The sequence below is a fragment of the Gopherus flavomarginatus genome, chromosome 9, assembly GCF_025201925.1.
Source record: "Gopherus flavomarginatus isolate rGopFla2 chromosome 9, rGopFla2.mat.asm, whole genome shotgun sequence".
Lineage (NCBI taxonomy): Eukaryota > Metazoa > Chordata > Testudines > Testudinidae > Gopherus > Gopherus flavomarginatus.
This window is the reverse complement of record NC_066625.1, coordinates 40,468,090-40,487,218: the sequence shown is the minus strand read 5'-3', so window position 1 is coordinate 40,487,218 and position 19,129 is coordinate 40,468,090. Positions and strand designations below refer to the sequence as shown.

At 41.0% G+C, this 19,129-nt stretch overlaps 1 protein-coding gene across 2 annotated transcripts in view; it reads left to right on the top strand.

Annotated features, from left to right (window-relative positions):
* The window catches only part of LOC127058307 (immunoglobulin superfamily containing leucine-rich repeat protein 2-like), a 79,499-nt gene that overhangs the window by 39,913 nt on the left and 20,457 nt on the right, over positions 1–19,129 (top strand). For both annotated transcript variants that reach the window (XM_050968125.1, XM_050968124.1), the window contains exon 8: positions 4,710–4,777. In XM_050968125.1, coding sequence (XP_050824082.1) covers positions 4,710–4,777 — 68 coding nt within the window. The remainder of the gene's footprint in view (positions 1–4,709; positions 4,778–19,129) is intronic.

Below are 19,129 nucleotides of genomic sequence, written 5' to 3'. Positions count from 1 at the left end.
GTGCATTTCACTAGGTCTGGAGTCGAGAAGTCACTGCAGACTGATGTCCAACTCTGGATGTGAACTCCAGACGACTGAGGAGGAGCATGACCTAGCTGGAGGGGAGTGTCGCAAAGCACTGGCAGACACATGCCTCTGCCAGCTCAAACCCGGTCAAATGCTCAGCCTCTGAGGACTAAACCTGCTGCGTTCTATGTTCAGTGCCACAGGCATGGGTAGGTCATAGCTGACATTGGCCATATCTCTACACAGAGTCTCTCCCATGGCACTGCACCAGCACTGCGCTGGTTTCTCCAGGATGAACATTTGATCTCATCTGCTCTTGGTTCAAATTCAAACCTGGCCCTAATCCTTCCGTCCTACAGGGATATCACCACCTCTCTTCTCCTGTTCAGCTAAGGAAGAGCAGACAGGCTCACTCATTTACTGTTGATGCCTGAATGAATCTAGGGTGACCAGGTGTCCAATTTTTGATGGAAACACCCAGTTGAAAAGGGATCCTGATGGCTCCAGTCAGCACTAGAACTGCGGCCAATGGGAGCTGTGGGGGCGGTGCCTGCAGACGGGGCAGCGCGCAGAGCCACCTGGCCGTGTCTCCACTTGGGAGCCACAGAGGGAATATGCTGCTGCTTCCAGGAGCTGCTTGAGGTAAGCCCTGCCCAGAGCTAGGTTTTAGACTAGCACTGGTCATTTTTTAGTAAGCCCAATATGAAACAACAGTCTTTTTCAGCAAAGCCATTGTTAACAAAAACAACCTCTGTGAGTCAGTGGATCACAGAGGAGAAGGCCAGAACATAACAAGAAAGCCCTAGGCCTCTTTTAAAAACTTTTTCTTAGTCAGGGTTTAGGCCAGAGGTGCTTCTTTATGCTTTTTTAATTGAAACACTCCTGTAATTAAAGGGATGTGTCTTTAGGTAGGTTTGTCTTTTCAAGTGTTCATCAAGGCCTTTAAAAAACTTTCACCTCTGTTTATTAAACTAAATATTTTCCTTTTGTTATGTAAAGAAAGCATTGCTTTGTAAGTAGTTTTATTTACAAGGTAAAATAAAAAAGAAATTACCTTAGGGTTAAAGCCACAGCCAGCTAGTTTATAAAAGTAATTTGTTAACAAATAGAGGTTAAAGTTTTGTAAAGGCCTTGTTGTTTCATATTGGGCTTACTAAAAAATGACCAGTGCTAGCCTAAAACCTAGGGGAAACTTTTTTATCACTATACATTACTTTTATAAACAGGCTTTCTGTGTTTTTAACTAGGGGCTGTTTCTGCAAACTCATGTTACTAAAACACCTATGCCTAAGGGGCTAAATGAAAAAATTGTGTCTTCAGATAACCCCTTTGAAAAACAAGGCTTTCTTCTTTTCTAATTCACTACCTTCAAAAGGCTGTTTCAAGTTGTTCTCACTAAAAACCTTGGGGAAAAAAAAATTTCTTAGTCAGGGTTTAGGCCTGGGGTGCTTTTGTCTGCTTTTTTTATTACAACACATACAAAAGGGCTGTGTCTTCAGATAGGTTTGTCTTTTCAAGTGTTCATCAAAGCCTTTACAAAACTTTAACCTCTATTTGTTAACAAATTACTTTTATAAACTAGCTGGCTGTGGCTTTAACCCTAAGGTAATTTCTTTTTTATTTTACCATGTAATAAGATTACTTACAAAGCAATGCCTTCTTTACATAACAAAAGGAAAATGTTTAGTTTAACAAGTCTTTGGTATCATTTTGTTTTAAAAGCAGGCTAGGGCTTTCTTGTTATGTTCTGGCCTTCTTATCTCTATCACAGCCTGGTCTACACTATGAGTTTATTTCGAATTTAGCAGTGTTAAACCGAATTAATGCTGCACCCATCCACACAACGAAGCCCTTTATTTTGATATAAAGGGCTCTTAATAGCGATATCTGTACTCCTCCCTGACGAGGGGAGTAGCACTGAAATCAGTATTGCCATTTCGGATTAGGGTTAGTGTGGCCGCAATTTGATGGTATTGGCCTCTGGGAGCTAGCCCACAGTGCACCATTGTGACCGCTCTGGACAGCAATCTGAACTTGGATGCACTGGCCAGGTAGACAGGAAAAGCCCCGCAAACTTTTGAATTTCATTTCCTATTTGCCCAGCGTGGAGCGCTGATCAGCACAGATGACCATGCAGTCCCAGAATCAAAAAAGAGCTCCAGCATGGACCATACGGGAGATACTGAATCTGATCTCTGTATGGGGAGATGAATCTGTTCTATCAGAACTCTGTTCCAATAGACGAAATGCCAAAACATTTGAAAAAATCTCCAAGGCTGTGATGGACAGAGGCCACAACAGGGACTCGACACAGTGCTGCGTGAAACTTAAGGGGCTGAGACAAGCGTGCCAGAAAGCCAAAGAATGAAATGGACGCTTACGGAGGGAGGGGCGACTGATGACTGTAGCTATCCCACAGTTCCCACACTCTCTGAAAACCATTTAAATTCTTGGCTGAACACCCAAAGCCTGAAGGGTCAAAAACATTGTTGCGGGTGGTTCAGGGTATATGCCATCAGCTTCCCTCCCCCCACCCATGAAACCAAAGGGAAAAAAATAGTTTCTCGCCTTTTTTCAGTGTCACCATATGTCTACTGGATGCTGCTGGTAGACACGGTGCTGCAGTGCTACACAGCAACATCCCCTTCCCTTCCCTTCCCGACGGCAGATGGTGCAGGGTGACTGATATCTGTCTGTTGTCCCGTGAATGCTCCTGGCTGGCCTTGGTGAGGTCGGCCTGGGGCGCCTGGGTAAAAATGAGAATGACTCCCGATCATTCTCTTCTTTTTTGTCTCCTGGAGATTCACTCCTGCCTGGAATATCATAGCAGCTGGAGGCTGCCCTCCCCTTCCCCCCTGCCACTTTGATCTCTTCTTGCAGAGGCAATAAAGTCAGTGTTGTTTCTTATTCATGCATTCTTTATTACTTCATCACACAACTGGGGGGATAACTGCCATGGTAGCCCAGGAGGGGTGGGGGAGGAGGGAAGCAACAGGTGGCATTGTTGCAGGGACAGCCCCTAGAATGGCATACAACTCATCATTTCTGCAGGATGTCTGGGGCTCTGACCCAGAGGGGCCATTTGCCTCTCTGGCTCTTTAGTAGGCTTGCCTGATATTCTACACAGGACTGACTCCATTAGACAAAACTTAAAAGAAGAGAATGATTTGGGGAGTCATTCCCATTTTTGTCCATGCGCTCCCGGCTGATCTCACCAAGGCTGGCCAGGAGCACTCATGACAGCAGCAAACGGTACAGTATGACTGGTAACCGTCATTGTCAACTTGCAAGACAGCAGATAGTACAGTAAAGCTGGTAACTGTCTTTGCTAACTTGCAAAAGGCAAGGGGATGCTGCAGTGTAACGCTGCAGTACCGCATCTGTTAGCAACATCCAGTAGACATACGGTGACAGTGAAAAAAGGCTGAATGGGCTCCATGGTTGTTGTGCTATGGTGTCTGCCTGGGCAATCCAGGGAAAAGGGCACAAAATGATTGTCTGCCGTTGCTTTCACGGAGGGAGGATTGTCTGATAACATTTACCCAGAATCACTCGCAACACTGTTTTTGCCCCATCATGCATTGGTATCTCAACCCAGAATTCCAATGGGCGGGAGAGACTGCGGGAACTGTGGGATAGCTATGGGATAGCTACCCACAGTGCAATGCTCTGGAAATAGACACTAGCCTTGGTACATGGACGCATACCGCCAAATTAATGTGCTTAGTGTGGCCACGTGCACTCGACTTTATACAATCTGTTTCCAAAAATCGGTTTCTGAAAAATTGGAATAATCCCATAGTGTAGACATACACACAGAGGCTGTTTTTGCTAACAATGGCTTTACTGAAAAAGCCTATTGTTTCATATTGGGCTTACAAAAAAATGACCAGTGCTAGTCTAAAACCTAGGGAAAAAATTTTTTATCACTATACATTATTTTTATAAACAAGCTTTCTGTGTTTTTAAGCCTGCCTGCTCTTTTTTATTGAAACACTCCTATAAATAAAGGACTGCATCTTTAGATAGACTTGTCTTTTCAGGTGTGTATTCCTTTACAAAACTTTCACCTGTGTTTGTTAAAAAGTGGGGAAAGAAGCAGCCTTCTTCTCTCTAATCCACTGGTTTACAAAATAAGGGCTATATAAACTGTTACTAAAAACATGGGGTTTTAAACGTGGGGTGCTTCTGCCTGCTCTTTTTTTATTACAACACATACAAAAGGGATGTGTCTTAGGTTTTTCTTTTCAAGTAATTATACCTTTGCAAAACTTAATGTAACATTCACTTGTATTTGTTAAAAAGCAGGTAAAGAAGCAAACTCCTTCTCTGCGATCCACTGACTCACAGAGGCTGCTTTGCTAACAGGAGCTTTGCTGCAAAAACCTGTTGTTTCATATTGTGCTTACTAAAAAATAACACGTTAGTCTAAAACCTAGGGGAAAACTTTAAAAATTGTGTGTTACTAAAAGCTTATTTTTTTTAACTTTTATAAAAACCCCTATGTAAAAGGGCTATATGGTGGGGGAAATGCTGGAGGTCTGTTTCTCTAGATAAGAATAACACAGTTAAGGGGGGGAGAGGAGGGAAGGGAAAAGAGGCGGGAGATGGCTCTTGTTTAAAATCTTGGGACCCTCTAGGATTGGTTCAGGAAAATGAATTCTATGATGCTGTTGTAGAACAAACTCTGGTCTGATCCAAAGGTGGTGATAACAAGTTTGAGAGGGTCTGAAACTGGGAAGTTGCCTCATTCTACAGAAAGACTGGAAAGGTAAGAATTCTCTCTCTCTCTCTCTTTCTGATTCAACCGTGTGCTCTCTATCTTTGCCCTTTGCAAAGGGGGCTCTCTTTTCCCTTTTTTTGCCCTGTTCTTTCTTTTAACCTCTCTTTTTTCTTAACCTACACTGGTATTGAATAGTTTAAATGCATTTTTATTTACTTTTTTACCATGTGCTTACCAAACAGGCTCTGCCTTAGTAAATTCCCTTTTTAAACCTAGTTTTCAATGTTTTTAAAACCTTTTTTCTTAACCTACATTGGTACTGAATAGTTTAAATGCATTTTTATTTACTTTTTTACCATGTGCTCACTAAACAGGCTTTGCCTTAGTAACTTCTCTCTTTAAACCTAGTTTTCAATATTATTTAACTTTTTTTCTTAAACTAAATCTTTACGATCATCTGTCCTTACTCAATCACCTCCAAATAACCTTTCTTTCCTAAACCTTACCCAAACTTTTTTCATCTTTAAACTCTCTCACTCTATTCTTTTAACCTTTTTCTCTAGATGTACCCAAGCACAAACACACACAACACTTCCCCTATTCAAACACACACCAAAAAAAATTTCAAAATGGCCAATGGCATCAAACTTCGGCACTAACGGAAATGAGTTGGGAAGGCGGAACATAAGCCCTAAATGGGGTGTGGAAACCTGTCAAAAATGAATGACAATGAACACTATCAAGCCATACTGCTCTCTAACAGAAGGAGATGAAGCTAGGCAGGATGGTCTGCAGAATTGCAGTCTGGGATCCCCTCCCTGGGAGAATATTGCACTGTAAAGAGATCACATCGAGTCAATATAGGGCAGGAGTAGTGGGGGGGCTGCAGGCTAGGTTGGAGGTGCATTTGGTAGAGCTGGGGGGTGGGGATGGGAAAATGTAGGCTGGGAATTGCAGGGGGGTTCCACCACTACTTCGGGGATAAAATTGTGGGCAGGAAAGGGATGGTTTTGACAAAAGTTTCAGAATAAAAACTCTAGTTTCAGTCTGAAATGGTTTTTCCAAACATTAGTTAATTTACACTGAAAGGATAGGTCCATCAATAGCTATAAGCCAGGATGGGCAGGGATGGTGTCCCTAGCCTCTGTTTGACAGAAGCTGGGAATGAGCAACAGAGGATTGATCACTTGATCATTACCTGTTCTGTTCATTCCCTCTGTGCCCCAAGCAATTGGCCATGATTGGAAGACAGGATATTGGGCTAGTGGGCCCATTGGTCTGACCCAGTATGGCCATTGTGATGTTCTTTTAAAAGGCTAAAAATGTAAAAGATTGAAATCAAACCAAAACATTTCAAAAATGGTCAAAATGAAATGTTTTGATTGACCTGCCCTGAAGCTGTTGTCAGAACATCGGGTCATGGAAAAATGAGAGGTTTCAGCTTTTATCCCAATTTGGGATGAGAACGTTTGTTTTTTAAAATCTCAAAGAGAGCAATTTCCCACCCAATTCTAGAATGAGATGCACTGGCTGAGCTGGGGGCAGGGTTGAGTCCAGGACTGGGATAGCAGCCAGGTCTTCAGGTTAGCACTGAGGTGGAATGGCACAGCAGCGAGAGCACCTGGGGCTGTAATGGCAGGGAGATGCGGGTCAGGATTGAGTGGCAGCAGCAGAACTGTGTGTAGGGAGGGTGGAGTGGGCTAGAATAGCAGTGTTGAAGGTTAGAACTGATATGTACACGGAGAGCAGGGGCGGTGGAAAGGTGCAGCACATCAGCACTGGTGGAATATGAGTATTAACAAGAACTTTAAACAGAGTCATGTGTAGAGAAATAAAACACTAAGGCAAACCAAGAAAGCCACTGCCCAGCTGCAGTGAGATGTCCTTCCTGGCTCCAAGCCACAGCCAATGACCCTGCCTTACTTCCTTCCATTGCACAGAGACAGGCACACTTGGTTGTTGGCTGCAACAGAGGTCACGAGAGAGCCAGCCTAGTTCTCCTGTTCAGTTCCCAGTGGCTCGGGAACAGGGAAGGAGATGGGGTAGCCCCATCTGAACCATCACGGATATTTTGGAGAAGTACCCCCAAGCGGAATACAGAACACAGCTCACAGCTGGGACGGCCCAAATGCATCCAGCAGCCCCCATGTCATGCTGGAATCAAGAGCAGTTGAAGGTTCTCAGGAGTTCAAGGATCGGGCCCGAGATCAGGGATGGGAAGGGCATGATAGGGGGAAGATGGCAGGTCTCATTTGCAATGCATTAACGCCCAAGATGAATCATTAGCAGGCCCAGCCTAGCCTTCCTGTGGCTGATTAAAATGAATATTGAACCAAAATCAAAGCTGTCAAGAGGCGCAGATAGGCCGGTAGGAGATTAATTATTGCTCCCCCTATCAATTTCACTCTTCTATTTCCCTCATCTTTTGTAGGGGTTGAAATCTCAGCACAGACAAAGACAGAGTTAACAACACATATCATAGCTATTTGATAACCCCGACATCTTAATGTCAAGGTCATTGACTTGCAGAAAGGAATCATCCAGAACCATGTCACTGTGAGAGACAAATAAATACCCCTTCGTTCATGACTGCCTGTGATAAATAAAGGGGGCATAGCTCCCTTTGATGGACACTCAGCCAGCCAATTAGCTGTAAAATCCCTCTTGATAGCTGTTCTTTACTTGCTTTACCTATAAAGGTTTAAAAAGGCCCCCAGGTAAAGAAAAAAAAGTGGGCACCTGACCAAAGGAGCCAATGGGAAGGCTAGAACTTTTTAAAATGGGGAAAGAAACTTTCCCTTTGTTGGTTGTTCTCTGGGCTGCAGGAATGGAGCAGCAATGCTATAAGCAGAAATGCTGTGTAAGGTTTGAACCAGGTATGAAAAAGTATTTTCCGTAACTAGAAGGAATAATTTGGATAGGGCATGTTTAGTTAGATGCTATCAGGTTTATTTCTTATTTTGGCTTGGGATCTTCTCTGTGCTAACCTCTGATGCTTTTTTTTTTTGCTTGTAATCTTTAAGATAAACCCCCAAGATAGTTAGTTTGGGCAGGGCCATCCAGAGGATTCAGGGGGCTTGGAGTCTTCGGCGGCAGGGTCCCCCCGCCGTCAAATTACCACCAAAGACCCGGCACTCCGGCGGCAGGTCCTGGAGCAGAAGGACCCCGCCGCGGGTCTTCGGAGCACTTTGGTGGTGGGTCCTGGAGCGTCAGGAGCCCCTGCCACCGAATTGCTGCCAAAGACCCGGAGTGGAAGAAGCTCCGGGGGCCTGGGCCCAGTGAGAGTTTTCTGGGGCCCCCGGAACGAGTGAAGGACCCTGCTGCAGGGGTCCCTAAAAACTCTCATGGAGGCCTGGGGCAAATGGCCCCACTTGCCCCCCCCCGGGTGGCCCTGAGTTTGGATGCTTAATTTTTGGAATTGCTCCTTTAAAATATAGCAAATGCCTAAGTTCCAGACGTATTTTCTTTCTTTTTCTTTTAATAAAATTTACTTTTTTTAAGAACAGAATTAGCATGTGAAGAAGAAGTCACTGTTGTGGAAGTAGGCCACAAGAGAGGTATGAGACCTTTTGAAATCTCTATTGGGGTGTCATCGGAGGACTGTCTGTGGGGCCTTCTCTCTCTGTTGGGCTCACGTCATCTGAACTTATTGACTGTGCAGCAAGATCAGATACAAAGTGGTATTGGGAAAAGGCCCCAATAAGGTTAGTTTATAGCAGTACTGGGAAACTGCTGGGTTGGCCAACAAGGTAATGCATAGGTAAATACATTAGGCATGCATCGCTGCTAAGGGGTTTTTACCGCCTCAAGAGGGGTTGTTATACCGCCTCATGATATTGGGTCCGGACATAAGGTACAAATGCATCGTGGTATTTGAAAATAAGGCCTTGGTGTGTGTGTGTATACACTAGTGTAAGTGACTGTTACCAGAAAACGCCCAGAGTACCCTGTGAAGCAAAAGCTCGTGACCAGAACTACTCTAATGCAAGCCCGGTAACTAGTGGATCTTTAGGAAATCCGACCCATGGTGGGCTGACTCGGCCTGGCATCGTCTGGTGAGGAAGCTACTGGGTCTAGGAGCGTGTAAACCCATCTTCCCTCCCCATTTCCTTTCCGTGTGGGCTACTGACAGTCTAATCATTTCACTGGATGCAATCAGAGTAAGTGGGGCCCTCTCCTTGAGACTAGCCGACGCTCTTTGCTGAAGTAAAATGTAGGAGGGTCATGGCCATCCTCGTTAGCCTTTCCTGTGTAAGTACCCTGTAGGGAAAAATTGTTAGTTTATGTGCCACTAGCGCGGACAGGGCATCCCCCCTATGTGTGTGTAATTGAAAAATGGGTAGGGGACAGTCTAAGCATTCCAGCTCACCCCCTAAGGGTACCCCATCTTATTTCATGTACGTACATTATGAACCAACAACCTGCAGGTATTTAAAAAATTAAAATCTTTACACGCGTAAAAATCCATCTAAACAATGCCCACTAAAAGGTACCTTCAATCTAAATAAAATCATACATCTAAAAAAAGCTTTTAATTACCAAAAAGCCTCTAACAGTGTAAGCAATTTGTCTATTAAGAAAAAAAAAAGGTTAATTTAAAATTCAGCTTGGCCCAGAAATAAAAAAAAAGTTGCGCTGCATTCAAGGTCAAAAATCAACGCAAATTATGCTAAGTACAAAAAAAACCTGCTTTCGGCCCCAGCTGGCTGTAAAAAAACAATATAAACAAAGGCAAACCAAAGGCAATACAAGTTACAAAACTAAAATTACATTTGCAATGCTTAACTGTCCAGTAAAATCCAACAGAGTGCCTTTGTAACTCCGGAGCCGGTGTGGCTTGGTAACACCGAAAAAGCCACAGGCAGTAAACCTGAACTGGAATCTCTAAAAAAAACGCTGCAGGAGATTCCAGAGTGTAAAAAAACAGCCTTCCCAAAAGCAAAAGCATGTTAAAAATTCTGGACAAGCTGTATACAAAATAATTTCCCGTCCACCTCTCTCCCTTCTCTAAACGTTATACACAAACGTGGCCAGTCTGGACATGTGTAAGTATAAAAATGGCATAGGGCTTGAGGCACTAATGTTTTTCTTAAGTAATGTGAAAGCGTTCCCAACACTCTCCATTGTTGTTTTATTATTTTATTAATAAAGCTTTAAAATTCAGTTATATGGTGTGTTTTGTTTATCTTCCCCCAACGTCCTGCAGTGTCAGCCTAATCACCTGACACGAAAAATAAATTGATAACAAAAATTTATCACAATTTAATAAGCTATTAAGAAGGGGGGAGCCCTGCAAAGTTTACACCATCTGTTTGTTTTACCCTTGTTATTTTTATGTTTGCTTTGCTTGGTATTGTTAATGTTATATGTTAAAAATTGCATAATTAAAAAAGTGCCCACTCTCAGCCGCAGTAAGTCTAAAAATTAAAAAGGGGTTTAGCATTCCTCTCTCCACCCTGGTTGACCGGAAAGGGTGGCAGGTAAATCTACCCCAGTTGTAGCAGAACTGGGCAATGAAAAAGTTAAAAAAAAATGTGTACTTAATAACTAAAATTGAGCAATTAAAAGCATAAATCATAAACCAGGCAGCAACTCAAACCTACACCCAGGGCAAGTTGCAGGCCTTAAAATAAAACTTCCAGGTAAAAAAAAAGCCCTGGCTAAGCAAGTACCGGTCCTTCATTTGCTCTCAGCATATGCCATAACAGTAGTGTGTTTGCCACAAAAAAAAATTAAATAGTTAAACGCCAGTGGGCCATGCGTTTCTGCTCAGGTGACAAGCCTCACAAGAAAAAACTCAGGGAAGTCTTATAAGTAAAAATGTTTAAAAAAAAAAACCAGAAAGGGTAAGAGCCACTTAAAAAGCCCACCCTCCTAGCTAAACTGGTAGTAAAACAAGTTGGTGCCCATGAAAGAAACGGTTCAGCAAGAAAAGCAGGATTGGGCCCAGCTGGGCAGGCAACAGACAAAAAAATTAAAAAACAAATTAAAAAACTTTAAGAGTGTAGTAAAAAAAAAAAGTCAGTAAGTATAAGCATGAGGATTTCAAATACGCAGAACTTACTTAAAATGATAAGTTAAGTTAATAAAAGTGGCTGTTAAAAAACAAGCAAGTGATTTAAAAAAAAGTAAAAAGTTAACTCTGTAGTTGCTAAAGAAAACAGCAGTTAAACTTTGTAAAATGCTAAAAAAAAAATTCTTGGTGTCTGTAAAATGTTTGTAAATAAATTCAGGCAAAAAAATTATTGAATTGCAATCATTTAATTTGGCTATAAACAATTTAGTTAAATTAGCTAAAAAATGTGTACAGTGCTATGTAATTAAAATCCTATTAGGATCTAAGGGGCACTATAAAAAGTGCTTTTCTTTCAGTGTTTGAAAGCAGGAGTTAGTAGTAAAAAGCCATCAAAATTCTGGTAAAGTTAATTATGTCCCTTTTAAGGTAAAAATCTTTAAGCTGTGAATAGCTTTGAATCCAGAAGCAAGCCAAAAAGCATCTGTATTAATGCAAATTATCTAACTAATAAGGTAAAAGCCACTAAAACCTGGGCTGCCTATAAAACAAATACAAGAAAATATGGGGTAATTTCTCTGTTTTGCCTGAAATCAACAGGGTATTTGTATATTTTAGGTGATAATTAACTGCCCAAAAGGGGTAAATCTCTGGTTTTTTTGTCTTTCAAATAATCAAAAAAAACCCTGATGCCAGCTAAACAGCATTCAACGTATCATGCATTTACTGGCACAACAAAAATTATGTTTTGTGTTCTGTGTCCTGTCTTGTGGTGTTTGTCTTGTGGCCAAAATTGTTGTGTTTAATATTTTCATAAAATAGTCTAGTTAAAATCAAATAAAAGGGTTAAATACAAATACTTGTTTTATTCAACTTTAAAATACAAGGTGTTTAAATAAATCAGAAAAATGTAATATACTGAAGTCTAATACATTTGCTTAAGTAAAAAAAAAAAAAGCTTCATTGGCCAAATTGTTAATTTAAAAAATTGTTGTTAAAATTTGCCTACAAACAGTCTTTAAAAGAAAAAACATAAAAAGTTAACCCACTCCCCATATTGTACATAAAATCCTTCTGGCTACCTCAAATTTCTTGCCAAAGTGTTGGGGTGGGTGGGAAGCTATTGGACTAGAGGTTGTATTAAGTAAACTCCTCAAAGTGGGTATGCTTGTCCTGGCTTGTTGCTCCAAAGCTCTGTATAAAGTTATTTTAGTAAAAGGGTATATGTGGCATACGTTAAATAATAAAACTAATGTACTGTATAAAGGTAATGTTTATGTGTTCATGGTTAAAAAAAAGGTGTATAAGTAAAAAGTAAAAGTTTCCTTTGTAGGTTAAAAAAAGCCAAAAAAATAAAAAGGCAAAATAAGTTAACTAAAAAAAAATAGCTAGTATGCTCAAGCTAAAAATAAAACACTAACTCCATTCAAGAACACTGCTCGCAGCTGAAACTTAGCTAACAACCAAGAAAAGGAGTGGGGCTTAAATGTGCCCAAGCAGCTGTAAAATCTGCAAAACACTGCCAGGCACTAATAAAATGTGTTAGGTTTCTTTTCTCACAGGTAAAAAAGCACTACCCAAAAACCCTAGCAGCCCTGCCACTCGTTAAAACCAAAAAACTAAATTATGTAAAGGTCCACCAACAAAAAACTGCTTTGGCTCCATGCTAAAAAAAACCTTATTAAGTCCTGCTAACTACCAACACCGCTGTAAAAAACCAAAAACTAACTGCCTAAACCCATAATTCTCACTGCAAAAAAACCCCTCCACCTCAAAAAAATTCTCCTAGTAATAATTAGCCATTTCTCCTTCTAGCTCCACGGTGCCTTCTAAACAGTAAAAATAAAGTACAAGATAAAGTGCTAGTAACCTCTCCCTTGTCCACTAACAAATCTACTGTGCCTTTAAATTTTTCTTAAAAAATCAAAACCATTACAGGGTAATGTGCTAGTAACCTCTCCCCTGTAAAATGCTAAACCACAACTGTTTCAAAAAAAAAGACAACCACTCATTCCACTAAAATTGCCAAAGTCCAAAAATTCCTAACTAAAAAAAACATTAAAAACTAATCCTGGTAAAAAAACAAAAAATTATACACTGGCAAAAAAAATTTGTAAAACCCTGCTTAAAAACCTGGTATTAATTGAATTTTGGGGTTTATTCTACAGGCTGTGCCCTGTGTTTTAAATAAATACTTCAGCATGTATTGCTCCCTCTAATTAAATTTTTAAATAACAAGTACCAAAGGCACTTTGTTGTCATTGCCTCTGCCACCTCCTCCATTACACTATTACCCCTGTAATACATCCAAATGCAAACAATGCCATATATTTAATAAAACCAATAACCAAGGCCTTCACACTTTAGTAATTTATTTAAAAATTGTTTAAAAAAATATTTTTAAAGTTCAAAATATCCCATATAAGTAAACAATTAAGTAAAAAATAAATAAATCAGTAAAAATAAAAATCCATAATATTACTGCAAATAAACCCCAAAAATTTATAATTAAAATTAATGGGTTCCATAGTAAAGTAAATATAATGGCTATAGCTGAAATTTGTACTGTGTTACATAAAAAAAGCCCTTATTGTTATTTGGTTACCCAATTAGTAAATAATCAAATAAATACCCAAAAAGTTTGTTCTGCCACTAAAAATTTTACTTGTATTAAAACCATTCCAGTAACAAATAATATAACTTGTACCTTATTGCAATACACCCCCTCCTATGATATTAATGTCAATGCCTCTTAAAAGTACCTAAAATTAGTTAAAGGTATACAACCAACAAATATAATATAGTACTACACCAAAAAAAATGTATTAAAATATCAATAAACTGTAATTAATACAACACTATGGGCTGCCATTAAATTAGCATAACAGAGGGCCTGGGTTATTTCCTCTAAAAAAAAAAGACTTAACCGAATCCCTATGAAATGGGGCCAATAGCACAGCAGCCATTTAAAATATTTTTAAAAGCCAAAAACATAATAAAAAATCAGGCCAACTAAAAAAGGCCACTAGCCTTATTTCTAAAGCTCAGCTAACCCAAGTACAGGCTAAAGTTAATAAGTTACATGTTATTTCCACCTTTAGTTCTATAACCCAAAAGTTACTAACAAAAATGGTATTAAATATCACTAAGGCTAAAAAGGCATTGCAATAAAATCTAGCACGTTCGGAAATTCAAAATTTCCTAAATAATCAGCTAATGGCCATTCAAAGTAATCTTAAGCACCAAACTTGGCCCACTGCCCTTACAAACACATCAAAAGTACCATCTAATCTGTGGTCATAAAAACATATCTAAACACTTTCTAAGTGAAAGTGTGAACATTCACAGTGCTCCTTCCAAGCATTTAAACCGGTTAAAAAGGTGTGGGCTCCCACATATCAAATCCTAACGGGTCCATAAAAAAAATGCCTATAAAACTAAATTATTCACAAAAACATCTAAAAAATTAAACCACCTGGTATACCTAACTAATTTATAGTCAGTGCCCCTAAAATAACACCTAATATTTTGTATAAAAATAAAAAGTCAATAAACATTTGGCTGTTAAAACTCCTGCAGCTTCAGTGTATCCATAAACTAAAGCCAAAAAAAGTTGTCACTGTTTATAATAACGTTTGCTAAAAGGGTAAAAACCAAAAAACTATCCTAACAAAACACTTACTTTTCAAGCTAATAATAGCTGTATGTATGTTAAAACCACCACATTGCAAAATATACATTTTAATCTCATCACCACTGCAAGCAATCATATTGTTTATCAACCTGCAAATAAAATTTTGCAAGTAGCCCTTAGTTTAATTAAACCAGCTTAGTACCTAATCAATTTCAAATTTTGCTTTCATTGTTACCAAAGGTTCATAAAATCTCTAAATTGCAAGGGCAAATTCACATGCTTCAAAATATATATCAAGCTAAAAATAATGCCTTTCATACAGCTTATAAAGTGTCTATTTTGTGTACTAAGTATAATATATTATGCTTTGTAACCAAAACTGTACAACAACCTCATCATATTATTGCTATGAAAATACTATTGCTTGCATTGTTGTTAGTTAAAATTATATTATTGTTGTTGTAAAAAACATAATAATAGTAATACCTTTCGTGTCCATGCTAATTATGCATTGTCATTACATCCAATAAAAATCCCCAAGGTTAAAACATCTAATGTAAAATCAAAAATCCATGGCTTAATGCAAATAAAAATTTAAAAATATCTGTTGTACTAAAAGTACAAAAGCGGGGAGTGTGGAAGTAGGAAAAGAATTAACAAGGATTTGTAGGGAATCTTAATGCATGTCAGTCTGTTAGCAAGAGTTAGGCCAGCTGTAACTCTAATAACGTGAGACTTGTAGAAGCGAGGATAGTGTGAGGCGAGTAGGAAAAAACTATGTAAAAAGTTATCACGACCTTGCACTGATAATCAAATACATAGACTGGCGCCCAGAAGTAAAAAAAATAAGATAGCAGAATAGCCTATGTATAAACAAAATGCAGCTGTTGCTCATTATTGTCTGTATTATTGCTTGTTATTGTTTGTAACAAAGATATAAATGCTTGCTATAATTGTTTACGTGTTGAGAGACCTGTCCGGGACTGGGGCGACCCAGTGCCCTAGGGCACTCCCTCCCTCTATTGCTGAAGTTAGAATAAAGTATTTGATTTTGCTGCACCCAAACAAAAAGCGAGAACTGAGTTTTTCTCCGACACTGTCCTGTGTAGCCTGATTTGGGGTGGGTTAGTAGAGTTGGTGTAATTTATCCACTTAATTTAATTTTATTAGATTAATTAATTTTAATTAGTAATATTAATAATTATTGGATATTAATTAGTATGGGTTTGGCTCGCCAATATATTTGATCAGAAGATAAAGTTCATCCTGAATCAGGCTTCACAGAGTTTATAAAAGGAACTTCGGGGTATATGACAGGAGCTTACACTGAGACAGATATAGTCATAAAGACCTTTTTATTAAAATTAATGAAACAATAAGTAAATGTTAAAACAGTTCAAGATTACAAAGTTACAAAATATCACAGTTCTTTAAGAGATATATTTATGATAATACACTGTTATAAGCTCACTCTGTGTAGCACTTTGGGTGTTTTTCACACCTCTGATAGAGGAAGCTATTGTATGCATTTTGGTTTTAACCCTACATATGCTTGATGCTTTAGAGGGTAAGAATGAAGCAGAAGGGAAATTAGATTCCTTTTTACTTACAGTTTTGAAAAGAAATAATACTACGGCCTATTAATAGTTAATAGTCTTTGTAGATGGGTAGCATCGATAAGTAGATGGGGTGGCGGCGATGAAGAGTAGACAGGAACAGATAGATGGGTGTATCGCCTATCTAATGGTGATTTGTTTCACCTTTTATAGAGCATTATTCGGAAATCCTTCCTCCTATGCCCAAATTTCATCTTTCCCCCACGGAAATGTTAGGGTACACCTGCCTCATAGGCTAACATGTGTGCGTATGAATGACAGTTATGTACACATCTGTGGTGTACTTGTTAGATTTGTGGGCAAAAATCCCTTTTTCCACCCTTTACTGTTATTGGTTCAGTTAAAGGTCTCCAGACATCTGTGTAGGTATTTTATCTTATTACTACTTTTCTGAGTAAGGGTCCCAAAGGTTGCCTTAGCGTCATACGGGCTGTCTGACCTGTAGGTATCTTGCATTTCAGCTATTGCAAATCTATAAATCTATATGCCTATTACATACTTAAATTTTTCAAAAAGATATTTTATATATACCAACAGATTAATCCTCAGGGCTACACCTGTCCAAGGAGATCACAACCTGGCCAACTTGCTCGCTGCATAAGTCTTGCTGGAGTCCAGCCCTGCCCCCTTCCCTTCCCGAATGCCAAAGGGGATAGCCTACCCCAGATGGAGCTACGGGGCTCAACCCTGACCCTGATGATGCCAACTGGATCCTTGTCCCCCAGTGAGGCTACTTTTCTAGCACTGCCCCCCTAATGTTACCAAGCTCCAGCCTGCTGCACCTGATATTTGGCCCAGCTTGCCCCTCTGTGAGGCCACTGGAGACGATGGCACTATGCCCATGAGGAAGACAAGCAGGATTTGGGCCCCGGGCTGAGGAATCAGTGTTCTTGTTAGAAATCAGAGGGACTCAGGAAGCCTGAAGCATTCTGAGTCTTGCTTTAAGGTAAAAGGTTTGGTCAACTTGAACATGAGTGAGGCAAGTCCGCCCAAGTGAGTGCCCATTAACCCCACCTGCTGCAGCACTCTGTCCCATGTAACAGGCACATCCCATGCAACAGCTATGGGAACTGTGGCAATATCATTCGAAGTAAAGAGCAAACATGCAAATGGCCCTGGTACATTACCAGACTTAATTTCATGATCACATGATAATTTCTCAGCTAGTATAACATTTTGACTGTATCTAGTAATGGGGCTCTTAGAAGTACTCTAGCTACAGTATCTGAGCAACTCACAATCTTTACTGTATTTATCACTGCACACCCCTGTGGGGCAGGGCTGTCATCCCCATTGGGCAGGAAGGGAACTGAAGCACAGAGAAGCTATGTGACTTGCCCAAGGTCACACTGCAAATCTGCAAGGGAATGAAGTATTGAACCTCGGTCTCAAGTTCCAGGCTAGTGCCCTGACTATAAGGCCATCCTCCTTCTCAACTCTAGTCTTAGATACTGTCAGCAGTACCACTCACCACCATGTGCCTCCCAGGGTCTTTACCTCTAGCACCCCCTGTTGGTCTCCTCATTGGCCCTGTGAAGGCTTGTTCCTGTGCACAACCCAGCCCTCTGGCTCAGCGACTTCTAGTCCAGGCGCCTTCTGGGGTAACAAAGTACAATTAAATGTTCAAACATCCCAAGAGGTCCTGCCATACATCTGGGGTTACTCCTCAACCCGCCCGTCGGGCCCAGTCCTCAGACTCACCCTGGGCTCAAGAGTCCTTGTGCTGGGGCTTTTACGTCCCTGACTCTGGACTGGAAGGAAACTCAGACACACCCTCTGCTCTGGGGTCCAGACCAGGGATCCAATGCTCAGCAGCTAAGCCTGTTCCTTCAGATACGCTGCTGCTGCTTCCCTGAGCCGCTTCCGACCTCTCAGCCTCTTGCCTCTGGTTCCAAGCCCTCCAAACTCCTTCCTTCCCTGCAACACCAGCCCACAGGGTGTCTCTCCGGCCTGCCCCTTTTGCTGGACACCACGGGGACTAACTCCAGTCTTATGGCTCTCTTTAGCCTGCCTGCTCCCAGGGATGACAAGGGGTGGGGGAGAAGCCGGTACAAATTACCGGGGCCCAGCAGTCTGGAAGGGGGCCCGAGGCCCGGCTTCCCCAGCTTCGTCGGCCCTGTTTAGCCGATCTGCCCTTGCTGGGGGGCCCGAAAAATTTTTTCACCGAGGCCCAAACCCACTCTCAGCAGCCCTGTGCCTCAGGCCCTTCACAGAGAGCAGCACATCCCAGCTCCTCTGTCCCGGGTCTCCTCCCTGACTGAGCTCTGCACTTGGGAGTTCTCCCTCTCACAGCTGGGGTCACTAACAGCAAATGAGTCCAGTCTAGACTCAGCTGGGGGATTGCCACTGGGTCACAGGCAAGGCTGAGCCTGATGCCCCTTACAGGACAGCTGCCTGTAACAAACGCTCATGGGTAACACTGCAGGATATATTTGTTTCAGCCTAGTTCACTTGCACTTAGCTCACTATTATAACAGGACAAGGTCATGCAGGCGGGGCTGGAAATAGAACCCAGAGCCACAAAGGTACTTTGGCATCTAACTCCCAAGGGGATTTAAGCACTTAAATAATAGTGCAAATCTTAGCTCAGGTCTCCAAGGTGTCAGAGCCAAGACACAGACACTTTCCATGTGTGTGCTGTGCCCAGCATGCTGGAGAGCTGAGCTCTGAATGGAACTCCTGCATGCTATTACAATACAGAGAATAAGAAAGGCACAGCATGGTTTTAATGACAGAAGGCAGAATTTCCAAAGAGACCTACTGAAAGTCAATGGCAGTTGAGTACCTAACTCCCTTGGGCCCCTTTGAAACCCGGTCAGGCACTGCATATGGTACATTCTGATAGTTGCCATTTTCAAGAAGCACCAAGGTCCCATTGACTTTCAATGAGGTTTGGGTGCCTAAATCCCTTAGGCATTCTTGAAACTGTTACATGATCATGATCCTTTAGCGCTAATAGGTAACTGTTCATATACCACACCCCTAATCACGTTTCCCCCTCTGCATCCAGAAGGATCTATGCACAGTCCTTTAGCACTAAACAGTCAACACCATGTCTCTTGGAACAGAATTAGAAAATGTGTGTTCGTTTCCCATGTCATAGTTATGCAGGTGTTTAGCCCAGATTTCTCTTTCGC